The following is a 20,457-nucleotide window of genomic DNA, read 5'->3' on the forward strand; positions in this document are numbered from 1 at the left end:
GACTGTTATGAACCATAGTCAAGTTTGGCCTCCCTCATAGGGCCCTGTGTCCTGCTTAGCCCCCTCGGCCCCCCTCATTACCAGTGTAGCTGGGGAGCCCAGCCAGCCTTGATGGGCTGTTGTCATCAGAGGGATTGACACACAGACCCCCCAGAGACCACCAAAGACCTCATTTACATCCCCTCTCCATTAGCACCACCTAGAGATGTGGTGGGGGCTGGGTGGAGGGCTGGCAGACCCCATCACGCTTCCCATCTGACACATGATTGACAGCCCGAGAGGCATGCTTAAAATGTCCCCATTATAGAGCTACATTCCTGCTAAATTCCACATGGGAATTGTAAGATTGAAGATAATAAAAAAATGTAAATCACAATTTTAAGCTCACAATATTGACTGTTTAATGATACACTGAAAGACTGGGTGAGTTAATTAGAGGTCTACAATGAAAAAGCAATAAGAATGGGATTATATATAGTAATTTCATCACTAGGGTTTGACCCTAGGGATATGTGCCACTCCTGCCCCTGTCTATGTCCTGGACCCGTGGGACATGGAGGATGTACAGCTGCCAGACGCCATGCAGACCAGACACTCCTCCAGTAGCGACAAGCATCATGGCAGCTGCTGGGGTGGGGTGCTCCAGAATTAGCATCAGCTCATAGTTTAGAAGTGTGTCACAAAGAAGGTTGTAATGTGATGTATCCTGGGTATTACCCTCCAGGTTTTGAACCTCAGGGGCGTGGCGTGGCAACCTGGACGCCTGTCACCCGGGAGACCAGAGAGGAAGACTGTGTTTTGAATGTGAGGCGGGGGAGGGCCTAATAAACCTGCTAGTTCCAGTAACAGGGCTTTTCTATTGGAGGGTCATCAGTGAAAGTGGGTGTGGCCCAAGACATCTGTCTAGTAAGTAGCTTCTGATATGAACAGCTGCAGTGAAGGGGATCAGACCCTTTAGAGGAGTGGGTTAAACCGAGCTCTGTGATACACAATTATTAGTCATTATTAAAGACTCAGTAACGTTGGACTGTGTGTGATTGGGACATGTTTGGCTCTAGTAGCCATGCTAACGTGCCAAGAGTACTCAATACAACCAGCTTTCTTTCATTGGCTGAATACAACCTATTGTAGGAGAGTTTTTGTCTGCTGTTGGACTCCATTGAAGGCTGAAGGAGGTCTGACTCATTAGATGAAATCTTAGATAAATTCACCTTTGTCTCCTTATACTAAAAATGTCAGTTCTTCCTAATAATAGCTCTTTATGTAAAGTAGGATGTTGCAGTCGTATTATCTCCCATGTCTTAGTCCTTTACCAGCCACAGATTTTATCATCAACAACCATCTCCAATTTAAGCGGTATTAAACCCTAGGATTTTAGATCATTCTACGAGCTAGCCCCACAGCTATTCACTAATCTCAAACCTCGCACAATTATATGCAACGTTTTGTCGTGGTTGAATGCAAGTGTATTATCTTTTTTAATTAACACACAACCAGCATTTTAAAAGCAGTTTAGCGAACTTGAGAATGTTAATGCAGTATAAGCCCCCTTATTTTTGGGGCACACGTTGGCTGCTGAATTTCTTTGCTCTATCTGTGTGTTGCCGTTACTGTAAAGCTGTTACTGACATGATGTGACCTGGAGAAAAGTGCAGAGTCAAGGAGGTGGTAGTGCTGAGACTGGTCGGACTGGTCACTGTCAAAGATGAATGTATTTCATATCTGATATGTCATGTTAAGATCCCACTGAATTGTATGTATGCATTGTCGCAGAGCTGCATTCTCACATGGCCCTGTGTGTCTCTGCTCCACCAGGTCACCTGTCTTCAGGATTTCTTTGGTGATGATGATGTCTTCATTGCCTGTGGCCCAGAGAAGTTCCGCTACGCCCAGGATGACTTCTCCCTGGATGAGAATGGTGAGAGCAGCCACACCACTAGTAACCTACTGCACCACTGTAACACCACTAGTAACCTACTGCACCACTGTAACACTACTAGTAACCTACTGCACCACTATATGCACTACTGTAACACCATTAGTAACCTACTACACCACTGTAACACCACTAGTAACCAACTGCACCACTGTAACACTACTAGTAACCTACTGCACCACTGTAACACCATTAGTAACCTACTGCACCACTGTAACACCACTAGTAACCTACTGCACCATTGTAACACTACTAGTAACCTACTGCACCGCTGTAACACCACTAGTAACCTACTGCACCACTGTAACACCACTAGTAATCTACTGCACCACTGTAACACCACTAGTAACCTACTACACCACTGTAACACCACTAGTAATCTACTGCACCACTGTAACACCACTAGTAACCTACTACACCACTGTAACACCACTAGTAACCTACTGCACCACTGTAACACCACTAGTAACCTACTGCACCACTGTAACACTACTAGTAACCTACTGCACCACTATATGCACTACTGTAACACCATTAGTAACCTACTACACCACTGTAACACCACTAGTAACCTACTGCACCACTGTAACACTACTAGTAACCTACTGCACCACTGTAACACCATTAGTAACCTACTGCACCACTGTAACACCACTAGTAACCTACTGCACCACTGTAACACTACTAGTAACCTACTGCACCACTGTAACACCACTAGTAACTTACTGCACCACTGTAACACCAGTAGTAACCTAATGCACCACTGTAACACCACTAGTAACCTACTACACCACTGTAACACAACCAGTAACTTACTGCACCACTGTAACGCCACTAGTAACCTACTGCACCACTGTAACACTACTAGTAACCTACTGTAACACCACTAGTAACCTACTGCACCACTGTAACACTAGTAACTTACTGCACCATTGTAACACTACTAGTAACCTACTGCACCACTGTAACACCATTAGTAACCTACTGCACCACTGTAACACCACTAGTAACCTACTGCTCCACTGTAACACCACTAGTAACCTACTGCACCACTGTAACACCACTAGTAACCTACTACACCACTGTAACACCACTAGTAACCGACTACCCCACTGTAACACCACTACTCATCTACTACACCACTTGTAACCTACTGCATCACTGTATCTCCACTAGTAACCTACTACTCCTCATTAACACCAATAGTAACCTACTACACCACTGTAACACCACTACTCATCTACTACACCACTGTAACATTACTACTCACCTACTACACCACTGTAACACCGCTAGTAACCTATTACACCACTGTAACATGACTAGTAACCTACTGAACCACTGTAACACCACTAGTAACCTACTGAACCACTGTAACACCACTAGTAACCTGCTGCACCACTGTAACACCACCAGTAACCTACTACACCACTGTAACACCACTTGTAACCTGCTATACCAGTAGTCACCTACTACACCACTGTAACACCACTTGTCACCTTCTACCTGACTATAACACCACTAGTAACCTACTACACCACTCTCACTCCACTAGTTACTTATTACACCAATGTAACATCACTAGTAACCTACTACACCACTGTAACACCACTTGTAACCTACTGCATCACTATAACTCCACTAGTAACCTACATTAGTAACCTCATTAACACCAATAGTAACCTACTACACCACTGTAACACCACTACTCATCTACTACACCACTGTAACACTACTACTCACCTACTACACCACTGTGACACCGCTAGTAACCTACTACACCACTGTAACATCACTAGTAACCTACTGCAGCACTGTAACACCACTAGTAACCTTCTGCACCACTGTAACACCACAAGTAACATATTACACCACTTTAACATCACTAGTCACCTATTACACCACTGTAACACCACTTGTAACCTACTACACCACTGTAACACCACTTGTAACCTGCTATACCAGTAGTCACCTACTACACCACTGTAACACCACTTGTCACCTTCTACCTGACTATAACACCACTAGCAACCTACTACACCACTCTAACTCCACTAGTTACTTATTACACCTCTGTAATGTCACTAGTAACCTGCTACACCACTGTTACACCACTAGTGACCTACTACACCACTGTAACACCACTAGTAACTTACTGCACCATTTTAACACCACTAGTCACCTACTACACCACTATAACACCACTAGTCACCTTCTGCACCACTGTAACATTACTAGTAACCTACTACACCACTGTAGCACCACTAGTCACCTACTACACCACTTTAATATCATCTGTCAACAAACTACACCACTGAATCACCGCTAGTCACTTTCTACACCACTGTAACATCACTAGTTACCTACTACACCACTGAAACACAACTAGTCACCTTCTACACCACTGTAACACCTCTAGTAATCTATTACACCACTAGTAACCTACTGCAACACTAAGACCACTAGTCACCTATAACACCACGGTAACACCAGTAGTCACCTACTACACCACTGTAACACCACTAGTCACCCACTGCACCACTGTAACGTCACTAGTATCCTACTAAACCAGTGTAACACCACTAGTAACCTACTACACCACTGTAACAACACTAGTCATCTACTACACCACTGTAACACCACACATAAGCTACTGCACCACTGTAACAGCACTAGTAAACTACTACTCCTCTGTAACACCACTAGTAAACATTTCACCACTGTAACACCACTAGTAACCTACTTTATCACTGTAACACCACTAGTAACCTACTCCACCACTGTACCACCACTAGTAACCTACTACACCACTGTTTTACCACTAGTAACCTACTCCACCACTGTACCACCACTAGTCACCTTCTACCCGACCATAACACGACTAGTAACCTATTACAACACTCTAACACCACTAATCACTTATTACATCACTAGTAACCTACTACACCACTGTAACACCACTAGTCACCTACTAAACCACTAACACCACTAATCACCTTCTGCACCACTGTTACATTAATAGTAACCTACTGCACCACGCTATCACTGCGAGTTACGTACTACACCACTGTAACATCACTAGTTACCTATTACACCACTGTGACACCACTCGTCACCTACTGCACTACTTTAACATCACCAATAACCTTCTTCACCACTATAACACCACTAGTCACCAACTGTAACACCACTAGTAACCTATAACATCACTGTAACATCACTGGTAATCTACTAAACCAGTGTAACACCACTAGTAATCTACTACACCACTGTAACAACACTAGCCATCTACTACACCAATAGTAACCTACTAAACCAGTGTAACACCACTAGTAACCTTCTGCACCACTGTAACATCACTAGTATCCTACTACACCACTAGTCACCTACTACACCACTGTAACACCACTAGTCACGTACTACACCACTGTAACATCACTAGTATCCTACTACACCACTGTAACACCACTAGTCACCTACTGCACCACTGTAACATCACCAGTAACCTACTGCACCAATTGTAAACTACTACACCACTGTAGCGTACTACACTGCTGTAACACCACTTTTAACATACTACACCAATAGTAACCTACTACAAGCACCAATAGTCACGTACTACACAACTGTAACACCACTTGTAACCTTCTACCCCACTATAACAGCACTAGTCACCTACTACACCATTGTAACAATACTAGTCACATACTACCCCACTGTAATCCAATCGTAACCTACAACACCTCTGTTTCACCACTATTACCTACTATACCACTGTAATTTCACTTGTCACTTACTACACACTGTAACATCACTAGTCACCTTCTACACAATTGTAACATTACTAGTCACCTACTACACCTCTGTATAACCAGTAGAGACCTACTACACCACTGTAACACCACTAGTCACCTACTACAGCACTGTAACATCACTAGTAACCTACTACACCACTGTATCATCACTTGTCTCCTTCTACACCACTGTAACACCACTAGTAACATACTACACCACTGTAACACCACGTGTCACTTATTAGACCACTGTAACATCACTAGTAACCTGCTACACCACCGAAACACCACTGTAACCTACAAAACCACTGTAACACCACTGTAACCTACAAAACCACTGTAACACCACTAGTAAGCTACTTCACCACTGTAACACCACTAGTCACCTACTACACAACTGTAACACGACTAGTCACCTACTTCACCACTGTAACACCACAGGTAACATATTACACCACTGTAACATTACTAGTCACCTACTACACCACTGTAACAACACTAGTAACCTACTACACCACGTTAACACCACTAGTAACCTGCTATACCAGTAGTCACCTACTACACCACTGTAACATCACTTGTCACCGTCTACCCGACTATAACACCACTAGTAACCTGCTATACCAGTAGTCACCTACTACACCACTGTAGCATCACTAGTAACCTGCTACTCCACTGTAACACCACTAGTCACCTACTACACCACTGTAACACCACTAGTCACTTACTACACCACAATAACACCACAAGTCACCTACTACACCACTGTAATATCACTAGTCAACAAACTACACCACTGTTTCACCACTAGTCACGTACGACACCACTGTAACATCACTAGTCACCTATTACACTACTGTAAGACCACTTGTCACCTACTACACCACTGTAACATCTCTAGTAACCTACTACACCACTGTAACACCACTAGTCACCTACTACACCACTGTAACATCACTATTAGCTTATTACACCACTGTAGCACCACTAGTCACCTACTGCACTACTTTATCACCGGTAACCTTCTACACCACTGTAACACCACTAGTAACCTACTGCACCACTGTAACACCACTAGTAACCTACTTTACCACTGTTACGCCACTAGTAACCTACTCCACCACTGTAACACCACTAGTAACCTATTACACCACTAACACCACTAGTAACCTGCTATACCGCTCTAACTCCACTAGTTACTTATTACACCACTGTAACATCACTAGTAACCTGCTACACCACTGTAACACTGCTAGTAACCTACTACACCACTGTAACACCACTAGTAACCTACTATACCACTGTAACACCACTAGTAACCTACTACACCACTGTAACACAACTAGTCACCTACTACACCACTATAACACCACTAGTCACCTTCTGCACCACTGTAACATTACTAGTAACCTACTACACAACTGTAGCACCACTAGTCACCTGCTACACCACTTTAATATCATCTGTCAACAAACTACACCACTGTATCACCGCTAGTCACGTACTACACCACTGTAACATCACTAGTTACCTATTACACCACTGTAGCACCACTAGTCACCTACTACGCCACTGTAACATCACTATTAGCTTATTACACCACTGTAGCACCACTAGTCACCTACTACGCCACTGTAACACCACTAGTAACCTACTACATCACTGTAACACCACTGGTAACCTACTACACCACTGTAACAAAAGTAATCACCTACTACACCACTGTAACAACACTAGTCATCTACTACACCAATAGTAACCTACTACACCACTGTAACACCACTAGTAACCTACTACATCACTGTAACACCACTGGTAACCTACTATACCACTGTAACAACACTAGTCATCTACTACACAAATAGTAACTTACTACACCACTGTAACATCACTAGTATCCTACCTACTACATCACTGTAACATCACTGGTAACCTACTAAACCAGTGTAACACCACTAGTAACCTACTACACCACTGTAACAACACTAGTCATCTACTACACCAATAGTAACCTACTACACCACTGTAACACCACTAGTAACCTACTACATCACTGTAACACCACTGGTAACCTACTATACCACTGTAACAACACTAGTCATCTACTACACAAATAGTAACTTACTACACCACTGTAACATCACTAGTATCCTACCTACTACATCACTGTAACATCACTGGTAACCTACTAAACCAGTGTAACACCACTAGTAACCTACTACACCACTGTAACAACACTAGTCATCTACTACACCAATAGTAACCTACTACACCACTGTAACACCACTAGTAACCTACTGCACCACTGTAACACCACTAGTAACCTACTGCACCACTGTAACATCACTAGTATCCTACTACACCACTAGTCACGTACTACATTACTGTAACATCACTAGAAACCTACTACACCACTGTAACCCCGCTTTTTTAGACATTCTCTCATCTGTCAATGTGATTGTGCTACTATACACTGAGTGTACAAAACATAGACTCACCAGGTGAATCTAGGTGAAAGCTATGATCCCTTATTTATGCCACTTGTTAAATCCACTTCAATCAGTGCAGATGAAGGAGAGGAGACAGGTTAAAGAAGGATTTTTAAAGTGGAACTGATTGCGTTTTAACTACTTTGCATGTATGAAACGAACAGACAATCAGAATATCAACCAAACATATCAAATTCCCAATTTATGTTACATAACCATCTTCATAAGAGGTTTTAAAAATAGATTATATTTGACTCAACATTCCATGACGTACACTTTGAGAGGGTTTATCTAATGTTATTTTGTTATATTTGAGCTAATCTTTCTCTGGTTAGCATTAGTTCTTGATCTTGTTGAGAGCCTACCTTTTTATGGTTGTTTGATCAATACGATTGTATGTTTCCCAAATGTAAGAGGACTCCCGTGGTATTGACATATTTGCAGAAATCCATTCAGGTGTATTCTGTGGCTTTTGGCGAATGCTTTCTAAAGATCTAAAGTCAAGCTGTTACAACTGCCTGTAAACACACAGGCCAGTTCAAAGTGAATGATAGCAGGCCTATGTGGCAATGGCTTGTTGGCATAAAGGCCTACTGTAGCTCTGATTGGCCATGATGCACCGGTCAGCGTAGACTCCAGTCCTGGATGAGACAGGTGTTTTATTTACTGCAGTGTCTACTAAGTGTCCAAACGCACGGACGCTTTACCACTCTATACTGCTATAGAATTTTCACAAATGCCTTAGTATACGTAATTCTCAAACATTCTAAGAATTTATGAAAACATGAAAATCACCATATCTAAGTGATCGCTTGTCAATTTTTTTTTTTTTTAAGTGTCATATTCTTCCTGGGGTTGTTTATGAACAGCTAAGATTTCATGTTGCTAAAATGCTGTCAGTTCCACTTTAAGCCTTGAGACAATTGAGACGTGGATTGTGTATGTGTGTCATTCAGAGGGTAAATGGGCAAGGCAAAATATTTAAATGCCTTTGAACAGGGTATGGTAGTAGGTGCCAGGCGCACCAGTTTGTGTCAAGAACTGCAATGCTGCTGGGTTTTTCACGCTCAACAGTTTCCTGTGTGTATCAAGAAAGGTCCACCACCCAAAAGACATCCAGCCAACTTGACACAACTGTGGGAAGCATTGGAGTCAACATTGGCCAGCATCCCTGTGGAACGCTTTCGACACCTTGTAGAGTCCAAGCCCCGACGAATTGAGGCTGTTCTGACGGCAAAAGGGTGTGCACCTCAATATTAGGAGGGTGTTCCTAATGTTTTGTACACTGACTGTATGCTGACTACTGTATATTTCATTCTCTCTCACATCCACCCAGACAGGAACTCAGACAAGAACTCAGACAGGAACTCAGACAGGAACTCACAGGTCTGGTGTCTGATTTAGAAAGTAAAGAATCTATCTGAAATAGAAAGTTAAATAAATATCTGCATGCCAGTGAACCCAGATATTGTCTAGAGTTAACATACAGCAGCTCAGTCCACATGTAGGCTAGCTAGCTGTTCAATGGAATGACTGGTAAATACATCACATAGCAAAATCCCCTTTTGTCTCCTTTTGAGTTTTCTCCTCGCAGTCCAACACTTAGGTCTTTCACATCAGTACTGAACTAGAGCTCATTATTTAGACGGAGTTGATGTAAATTAGGCTTTAGCCATGCTAACTGATCGATAAGTAGTCTCTAGGGCGCCTCAAATGCCAAATAGGATCAGGCACCACCAGGGCCATATGGGAAGGACTGTAGAATGGCCATTTTATGTTTTCCTCACATCACATTTCAAAAGACGGGCCTACATATAGGACAGGTTTTTCCATGCTACGCTGGGACAGATGCCTCTTACATACCAGAGTAAATGTATCACTCCTCTCAGTGAATGTGTGGCTTTGTGTATTTATGTGTGGGTAGTGTATGTTAATGTATAGACCTGCTGTGCGTGTTGTGTGAAGTAAGCAACAGGGAGGGATTAGCATGGGAAGAGGAACAGCCATTCATCTTGGTGGTGACAGGTTTAGGTCAGATGATCCAGTGGTGCTGATACTGACTCTGAGTGGAGTGGAGAGGAGCTACCAAGCTTCCCTGGCTACTCCCTACAAGCTTCGTAGACTATTTTTACATAATAGCTACACAGGCCACTGCACACTTAGCTCCCTCTTTCATACCTCGACACCTCTCTATATAAACTCAGCAAAAAAAAGAAACGTTCCTTTTTCAGGACCCTGTCTTTCAAAGATAATTCGTAAAAATCCAAATAACTTCACAGATCTTCATTGTAAAGGGTTTAAACTCTGTTTTCCATGCTTGTTCAGTGAACCATAAACAACTAATGAACATGCACCTGTGGAACGATTGTTAAGACACTAACAGCTTACAGACGGTAGGCAATTAAGGTCACAGTTATGAAAAGTTAGGACACTAAAGAGGCCTTTCTACTGACTCTGAAAAACACCAAAAGAAAGATGCCCAGGGTCCCTGCTCATTTGCGTGAACATGCCTTAGGCATGCTACAAGGAGGCATGAGGACTGCAGATGTGGCCATACTGTGAGACGCCTAAGACAGCGCTACAGGGAGACAGGACGGACAGCTGATCGTCCTCGCAGTAGTAGACCACGTGTAACAACACCTGCACAGGATCGGTACATCCGAACATCACACCTGCAGGACAGGTACAGGATGGCAACAACAACTGCCCGAGTTACACCAGGAACGCACAATCCCTCCATCAGTGATCAGACTGTCCGCAATAGGCTGAGAGAGGCTGGACTGAGGGCTTGTAGACCTGTTGCAAGGCAGGTCCTCACAAGACATCACCGGTAACAACGTCGCTTATGGGCACAAACCCACCGTCGCTGGACCAGACAGGACTGGCAAAAAGTGCTCTTCACTGACGAGTCGCGGTTTTGTCTAATCAGGGTTGATGGTTGGATTCACGTTTATCGTCGAAGGAATGAGCGTTCCACCGAGGCCTGTACTCTGGAGCGGGATAGATTTGGAGGTGGAGGGTCCGTCATGGTCTGGGGCGGTGTGTCAAAGCATCATCGGAATGAGCTAGTTGTCATTGCAGGCAATCTCAACGCTGTGAGTTACAGGGAAGACATCCTCCTCCCTCATGTGGTACCCTTCCTGCAGACTCATCCTGACATGACCCTCCAGCATGACAATGCCACCAGCCATACTGCTCATTCTGTGCGTGATTTCCTGCAAGACAGGAATGTCAGTGTTCTGCCATGGCCAGCGAAGAGCCCGGATCTCAATCCCATTGGGCACGTCTGCGACCTGTTGGATCGGATGGTGAGGACTAGGGCCATTCCACCCAGAAATGTCCGGGAACTTGCAGGTGCCTTGGTGGAAGAGTGGGGTAACATCTCACAGCAAGAACTGGAGATGCACTGCAGTACTTAATGCAGCTGGTTGCCACACCAGATACTGACTGTTACTTTTGATTTTGACCCCCCCTTTGTTCAGGGACACATTATTCAATTTCTGTTAGTCACATGTCTGTGGAACTTGTTCAGTTTATGTCTCAGTTGTTGAATCTTATGTTCATACAAATATTTACACATGTTAATTTTGCTGAAAATAAACGCAGTTGACAGTGAGAGGACGTTTATTTTTTTTGCTGAGTTTAGCAGGGAGATCAGAAGTAAGGGGAACTCATAATATACACAACTACTATACAGCATCGGTGTAGGTTTGATGTGTTTTAGACGGGGTCCATTTCCTGACCCGCTGCCTGCCTCTCACTGGGTTCTTGTGTGAAGGAGTTGACCCGTGTGCTTTAATGTTGTGGTTCCTTTCTTTCAGCACACTACCCCTCTGGAACCAAACCCAAATCAGCCCAGGGGGCCTTTAATAACCAAGGTCAGTGGGGTCATGCCGACATCACACTGACATCATATCATGTCTGCTGGAGACCACTGAGTTGGCCTGGGTGGGGCCAGAGGCAGGGGAAGGACTGGGCCCTATCTCTGGTCCAAGCTGATACAGCGTTTTCACATCGATAGTCCAATCTTATCACCATACACAGCCCTATTTGGTATAGATTTGGATCCTTTTGTTTTATCAGATTTGCACATTAAAGTTCAGCCAGATTTTATGGCCATTGCAGGAGACAGAGGGGAGTGTTTGTAGCTCAGTATGTAATAAGCATCACTAAAAGCCGAATTGGATCCAGTTCAAATGGCAAATGTGGACTTAACTCAAGGCCCTTTAATTAACCCGTTCAAGGCCTGAATACATTATGCATAAGCCTTGAGAAAAACATCATAAACATGTTGCCAAACGCAGTATGTTATTGAACTAGTAACTGTTTTAGTGAGGGCATAACATGCCCATTTTCAGAATAAGCCCATCTGGCACTTCTGTCACCTTTGGGCCATGCCATTCCTCTCCTTAGGGGGTGCAGCAGAGCAGGTGTCTCCTAAACACCTAAGTCTCTGCCAGAGAGAGAGTGGGCGAGAGGGGCGTTAGAGGGGAGGTGAGTGTCTGATGTGCTCTTTGGATGTGAAGGATTTTTGAATGCCCGGTGGCATTTCACACTAGCGCTGGCACACAAGCATCTGGCTGTGTGGGTGACTCCTGGTGCGTAAAGGTTAGGAAAACAGAGACAGACAGACACAGTGTGATCAGCTCACAGCAGACAGGAAGGACAGACAGACAGTGCGATTAGCATTTACAGAGAGAGGAGGGTGGAGGAATAGAACGGCTGTGTGGCACTGAGAGCACAGAGGTGGAAGATCAGACATTCTGAAGGAGGAGAGAGGATGGTGGAGGTATAGAACGGCTGTGTGGTACTGAGAGGAAGGCGGAGGCACTGTGGAGTACTGAGAGCAGAGAGTGGAGGGGGAGTGGAGAGGGAGGGCAAGGAAGGTGAGGGAGGAGGGGAGGATGTCTAGGATTCTTTGTGGCTGTCGGCTTCATGCTTCACTGTTAATGCAATGACCCAGAATAAACCACACGGCATACACAACTACTGTACATACAGCAAACCTCAACGCTTTACATACACACATTAGACTGCATGCCATACAAGGCTAGCACCAAACTACAGTACAACATCACCAAACTACAGTACAACATCACCAAACTACAGTACAATATCACCAAACTACAGTACAATATCACCAAACTACAGTACAATATCACCCAACTACAGTACAATACCACCAAACTACAGTACAATATCACCAAACTACAGTACAATATCACCCAACTACAGTATCACCAAACTACAGTACAATATCACCCAACTACAGTACAATATCACCCTACAGTACAATATCACCCAACTACAGTACAATATCACCAAACTACAGTACAACATCACCAAACTACAGTACAATATCACCCAACTACAGTGCAATATCACCAAACTACAGTACAATATCACCAAACTACAGTACAATATCACCCAACTACAGTACAATATCACCCAACTACAGTACAATATCACCCAACTACAGTACAACATCACCAAACTACAGTACAATATCACCAAACTACAGTACAATATCACCCAACTACAGTGCAATATCACCAAACTACAGTACAATATCACCCAACTACAGTACAATATCACCAAACTACAGTACAATATCACCCAACTACAGTACAATATAACCCAACTACAGTACAATATCACCAAACTACAGTACAATATCACCCAACTACAGTACAATATCACCCAACTACAGTACAATATCACCAAACTACAGTACAATATCACCCAACTACAGTGCAATATCACCAAACTACCGTACATAGAATTGCTGCATTTTTACATTTTAGTCATTTAGCAGACGCTCTTATCCAGAGCGACTTACAGTAGTGAATGCATACATTTCATACATTTTTCATACATTTCATACATTTAAAAAAAAAAAAATCCCCGTACCGGTCCCCCGTGGGAATCGAGCCCATAACCCTGGTGTTGCAAACACCATGCTCTACTAACTGAGCCACACGGGACCACACACACAGAAGTCACATAGATTGAAGCTCACTATGAAGCTACTCTTTGTACAACAGACACTACCAAACTGTCACCCAATCCCCCTGACTGAAAACATTGCAGCAACAGTGGACTTCGTGAAAGACACATATGTGGCCATAAATGACCATTTACAGTGTCCATGTTCCCATTGTGTCAGTCTGTTTGCATGAACGTCTGTTTCTTTGTCAATGCGGCCTTTCATGTGGAAGATGCTACTGTAGTTACTGTGGCCTTTGTTTGTCTTATGCTCACACACTGTGTGTGTGTGTGGTGTGTGTGTGTGTTTGTGTGGTGTGTGTGTTTGTGTGTGTACATTTCTCTCCACAGAAGGTTGCAGGATGATGAAGAAGAAAAGTCCAGGTCAGATCCGGCGCAGCAAGTCTCCTGCTGAATCGAGTGAGCTCATTATTGTCTGATCTATAATGTGACTGCCCATGGAAGCCCACACCCGACATAGACCGGCTTCATCACATAGACTATTACAGAGTTACTACTACTCACCCTCTCAGCATCCAGCCACCCTGATTCTAAAAGCAGCTAGATTTAAACCAACTGATATGAATGCATGTGGTTATTACTGTTTTTACATGTCATTAATATGATGTGAGTTTTTTTCTGTTGTTTTGATTTGGTTTAATTTCTTCTTCTTTTTTTTATGTTGAATTATACTTTATGTCTGTAATCTGCATGTTGTTGTCCGGGATTGTATTGCTCAGACAGGGTGTTTAAACTCTCGTGTTCGTTGTCTGTCCTGTGAGTGAGGCAGTGACTCAGACAGTGTTTACCGGCGGGAACTGTCCTCTAATCGTAGCACAGCACCTTCTGCACGCCGCACCACCCCAAACCCCCACTAAAACATAGAAATGGGGACACAAAGAAATCCAGCCTATGTTTGATCAGGATAATCTGAACAGATTACGAATCACAAAATGATACTAATCCAGATCTGCTGTCCTTAAGCATTGATAAAAAAAGATGAAATATGAAAAGAAAACAAAGGTAGTGGAGGATTGTAAACATCTGTCTGAAGCGCTTAGAGCGGTTAGTATTCTTGACATACGCTGTCTATGACAAAGAGAGGGCCAACGAGATGTACAGAGGTTTGAAGAGAACACTCAGGAAGGGGCAGCAGTCTCCCTCAGCTCTAACTACTAGACCAGTTGTAACCACTGATTATACAGGTCAGAGGGTTCACTACATGGGTCAAGGGATTATGGCATGAGAGACCGTTAATTAGGCACTTTATTCTCACACCTTGAACAACTAAACATCAATTCACCCAGCGACGTGTACACGTAGGCTAAAACACACACACACGCACCAGGTGCTACCCTAGCTGACGTGTCAGGCTGGGGTATAGTGTAGAATGCTGCTTGGTGTCCCCCTGTCACCCTGTGTCACTCCACAGTGAGTTGGCTGGCTAGTCTGGCTGGTGGCGGGTGAATGTGAGGTCAGTGTGTCCTCCCAGCTAGACTCTGCTGCCCGACTCCCTCTCTCAGTGCTCTTGAATATTTCAGTGAGAGCTGGTGGGGGTCGGGGAGGGCTTGCCCTTAAAGGCAGCAGATGGACAGCCAAGTGGCTAGTATTCCTCCTAATGTATCCAAGGTTAAGCAGCCTCTTTACAGTCAAGACATGAGAGTAGGGTGGCCACCCGGGTGGGCGACGGATCAGGAGGGGTGGGGAAACACTTAGGGTAGAGGGGCCCCGATTTTACACCGCAGTCAGACACATGATCAAAATAGTACGCTGTTAAATGACACCACCACACTGTTTTCTTTTTGGTTTTTCATTATTGTACATCTAAGTCATCCAACATATACCCTTTTAACAATCACACAGTTTTGTATTGAGTACTGATACACTGATTACTTAGCTTTCATAGTTTCAGACATGGAGGGAGGCAGAAATACTGTGTGTTGCTGTTGTTAGGGCTTGGTCTGAAATGGTTTCTTGTATATTTCTTATGTGTTTATTAGGCTGGCGTACTGATATGGTTTCTACCTGTCGAGCATGCTTGCCCTCTTATACATCTACCCCAATATTAACCCTTATACCCCAATATACCCCAATATTAACCCCTATACCCCAAAATTAACTCATATACCCTAATATTAACCCATATACCCCCTTCCCCCCGGGGTGGTTTGGGTTTTACTATTTTATTAACACTTTTGTTTTGTTGTTTGTTTGTTTCGTTTTTATTTCAAATGTTTTGTTCTTTTGAAATAAAAGCCATGTTTTCAGTTATCTGCGGTGCATGTTTCTGTTTAACCCCTGCTTCAAAATCGGATTTATATTGAAAGACTGGAATCAGACTAACAGTTGGCTGTATGTGACAGGAGAAGTTAATCTCCTGGCCATTATACTGTCATACAGCATATATACATACAGCCATAGAGGCTATGGACTAAAATAGATTAGGCATATCTTTATTGCCTTCCCCACCTAGTTCTGTAGATACTGCTTTCATGTCATTCTCTCTACATGACACTGCTACATTTGAGGCCTTTCTTGGCTTTTTACTTTTGTTTTCCTGGTTTTAGTTAAATAGATATTTTAGGTCTGGATGAAGATATGAACTTCATTGCATTGGAGTTGGCTTCATCTGCAAAGCTCTTGGTCCACTGTGCCTGTTTACAATTCAGACTGGAAGAGAGGCTAACCATCTGTTTCAAAGTCTTTCCTTAAGGGTTCTGTTTTTCTCTTAAAGACAAAAGCCTTTTAAAAAGTCTTACTACACAAACTACGACACATCACACCACTCTCAGATGTAAACACTGTCAAGGCCAGGGGTATCCTAGCAACCTGCCAGGGCTGTAGAGCAATGGCCAAATGTCCTCCAGCAGAGAGGAACAAACAGGGACCCGGTCAGTCAGTCAGCCGCCCAGAGAGACTCTGTCTACAACCAAGTGAGGGCAAAGCCCAGGAATGACCCTACTCTGGGGCCAAGGAGTCCTGGCATACACACTGTCTAATTCACTGGTCTCTTTCTTTCTTTCTCCATTTACCTTTCGTATTCTCTCTCTTTACACCTCCCTTTCTTTCTCGCTCCGTTTGGGTTCTCACAGCCAATGGGACGGGCTCCAGCAGCCAGCTCTCCACCCCAATTTCCAAGCAGTCCCCCACCTCCACCCCCAACAGCCCAGGCATCCACCGCAAGCAGAAGGTACCCCATTCACTCCACTACCTAAATACCACTACCTATCCCTCCCTGCCTCTCTCTCTTTCCCCTCTCTCTCTCATACTGCCTTCTCTCTCTCTCCCCCTCTCTCTCTCTCTCTCATACTGCCTTCTCTCTCCCCCCTCTCTCTCATACTGCACCTACAAGCCCAATAGCTTAGCTCAGAACTCATTGAAGAGGAAGTGTCCCCTAGCTCATTCAGACTTTGATCCTCCCATGTTTTTCCCTGTAGGATCTCTACCTGCCCCTATCTCTGGATGATGATGATTCTCTTGGGGAGTCCATGTAGAGCCTCCTGTCTGTCAGCTGCTGCCTGCCTACCCGTCTCCCCCTGGCCTGCCACTTGGAGGTATCTCTGGTGCTCTCCACCTTCACTAACGGCCAGCATCCTCTAGTGTACTATCCGGGAGGACTTCTCCATTTGATCTCTCCCTGGTGCCACGTGCTATGTCTATCTGACCTTGGTCACCACGGCTGTTCCACCTTTTGCTGCTTGAGAATTCACCACTAGATCTTGTTTTTTATATCCTATGTTGTTAAGAATGTATATGCTGGGCGTATACGACAATGATGTACGAATTACTGCATCTTACAAATTCGCCAAATCCTTCTATTGTGTGAAAGTCCAATGGTTCCTCTTATGCTCTCAGAAGGGGCACATCATTTACTAACAAGCAATTTCAAAGATGCAGTTCCCACAATGTAACTACAAAAGTGTATTTCTTTCCAGTTGAAAACCATGCATTCTGATATAGGGCAAATCACACATTTTTACGATTTTCCCAATTCAAGTGCACAATTCCAAGCAGCAAATGGACTATTTCTCTGGGGTGTAGTAGTCAGTAGTCAAGTTTTGCTCATAATGTCCCTCTTTGTCCTCTCTCTTTCTGTGCTATGGTTCAAGCTGTTAAAAGTAATAAGAACATTTTTAGGGGAAGGCGCTTTAGCCGTGAGAGGTGAATGTCCTCCTTTTCATCTACTGTAAATACTGTGTATAGCCATTGCAACATCCCAGCTAATGCCTAACATTCATAACTATGCTTTCATAAAAACGTCAATACAACGCCTGCCAAACGTTGAGTCAACATAACATGTTTTCTGTGCATCATCTATCTATGAGGTCTTCAAAAACTGCAAGGCACAGTGGCGCCAAGCAGCTTTGAAACCGTGGGCATATAGAGTAGGGGTACTGGGGGAAGTTCTATTAGTGTGTACAAACCCAACCAAAGCCAGAAAAAAATTGGCCCTTTTTTTAAAACAAACAAGCACATCCTTTTTTGTTTTATTAAATAACGGTTTAGGATTCTTAAATGTATTTTGGTGATGATTATTTGAACTCCTTTTTGTGACTGATTCTAAGATGGAGACTTCAATGGAGATGTGATAAAGCCAGGTGTACTTATATTGAGGCAAGTTTAGAATAAATGATCCTTACAATAAAAAATGTCAAAGCCAAAGTATATATTGTATCAAGCAAAGTGGAAATCTAAAATGTAGATCATCTGTAGTTCCCCCAGTGGAGACATACCTGTCTGCTACTGTGCTGTACTGTCTGTTTGTCACTGGGGCCTCCCATGAGACCATTCTAACCAGACCATGTCCTTGTAGGGTAAATAGATTTTCACCAGCACAGAAAACAATAAGTAGAGCTTCTCACATTTTGCATGGCTAAATCTTTTTTCTTAGTGCTTACTGATTGAATTCAAAGTTTAGATAGGAGGAAATTGAATTGTTTGTTCGGAAAAAAGTATTATTAAAAAAATGAAGTAATATATATGTATAAAACATTGTTCCTTTTCTTGACGGATAACACATGAATGGTTATAGTAACGTCATGTTCCTAGAGAGGATGTCCGGCGAAATCTGATTAACACATCATTGTGTTCTAGTGCAGGCATAGGGACATTTTTCTGTGGCAGTCGTCCCAAAGAATAGTGTGAAATACTAGACCAAGTATTACGTATGTAAGGTATTTACGTATGTAAAGTGATCCAGTGTGAACCTCTCTCTGGATCTGACCCAAATCTGACCCAAATGAGCAGCACAGCACACTCTCGACTACTTACACCCGCCATCTGCAGGGAGTGATGTCACTGTGATGTCAGCACTACAGCTGCATGTCCACTTTTACATCTTCTGGGAATCAACACTTTGTAAAATAAAAGTCTTTTCTGGAGAATTCAGTTCTACTTTATCTCACCAGCTGTTCAATATCTTGTCTCTTTGCCCCAGATTTTCTACAGCTTAACATTAACAGTGTCGGTCAGTTGTTTTGTGTGAAGCTGCCACCACCATATAATACAGGAGGTGTGGGCCAAACTCTCACCTCCAGTGGTGCCTTTTTTTTTGATTGGCGTCTTTTGATAAAAAAAAACAACAAAAAAAAACAGGAAAACTAAGACATGTCCTCTTTGTTAACAATCTGTTTGTAAAGCATTTTTAAATGTCTTGAATTGTAGAGCTGCCATCAGCGCAGTGTGATCTCTCATACATTGTTTTGTAGAATGCCAGGGTAACTATAGTGCAAACGTTCTCTCTTTCTGTTCTCTTTGAATGCATCTCTGATGGAATGACTTGGGTTACTGGGAAATGTACAACGTCCTCTTTAATGGTGTTTTTGCAATGTCACAGTGGCTTGTTTCAGTGCTTCACTCTATGTATTAACCAATTCCCTTTTGCAATTAAAAGAGTTGTATTCCACCTCCCGTTCTGGCTGTACTCAAATGATGGCTGTTGGCTCAGTCTTAACTGAACAATACAATTTTACATTTCTGTCTCATTGTTTTAGTCCCACCACTGCCATACATACACACGGTACCAATCCATATTGACGTCCATGAATCTTATCACGATGAAGTCACATCACAGGCCATCTCCAATCTGTTTTTGATCAATACTAGGCGTGGTCTGTGTTGCAATGGATCCTACTGTGTAATATTTGCAGCAGGTCCTCTTAGCTGTATTCTGAAGACATGCAACCGTCGCTGAATGTAGAAGGAATTTTAAGTGATCATATCACCCTTTAAAAATAGCAAGGGAAACAACTGT

The 20,457-nt window shown here is 43.3% G+C and overlaps 1 protein-coding gene across 4 annotated transcripts in view; it reads left to right on the top strand.

Annotated features, from left to right (window-relative positions):
* LOC115154723 (neuronal migration protein doublecortin) overlaps positions 1–20,114 on the top strand; it is a 96,269-nt gene extending 76,155 nt beyond the window's left edge. For 2 of the 4 annotated variants that reach the window (XM_029701235.1, XM_029701234.1), the window contains exons 4-8: positions 1,816–1,918; positions 12,041–12,097; positions 14,556–14,624; positions 17,297–17,394; positions 17,642–20,114. In XM_029701235.1, coding sequence (XP_029557095.1) covers positions 1,816–1,918; positions 12,041–12,097; positions 14,556–14,624; positions 17,297–17,394; positions 17,642–17,698 — 384 coding nt within the window. In that variant the 3' untranslated portion in view covers positions 17,699–20,114. The remainder of the gene's footprint in view (positions 1–1,815; positions 1,919–12,040; positions 12,098–14,555; positions 14,625–17,296; positions 17,395–17,641) is intronic. The other 2 variants (XM_029701236.1, XM_029701237.1) reach the window with 2 other exon arrangements.
* The last annotated feature ends 343 nt before the right edge of the window (positions 20,115–20,457 follow it).

This window comes from Salmo trutta, chromosome 19, assembly GCF_901001165.1.
Source record: "Salmo trutta chromosome 19, fSalTru1.1, whole genome shotgun sequence".
In the NCBI taxonomy this organism is placed as follows: Eukaryota; Metazoa; Chordata; class Actinopteri; order Salmoniformes; family Salmonidae; genus Salmo; species Salmo trutta.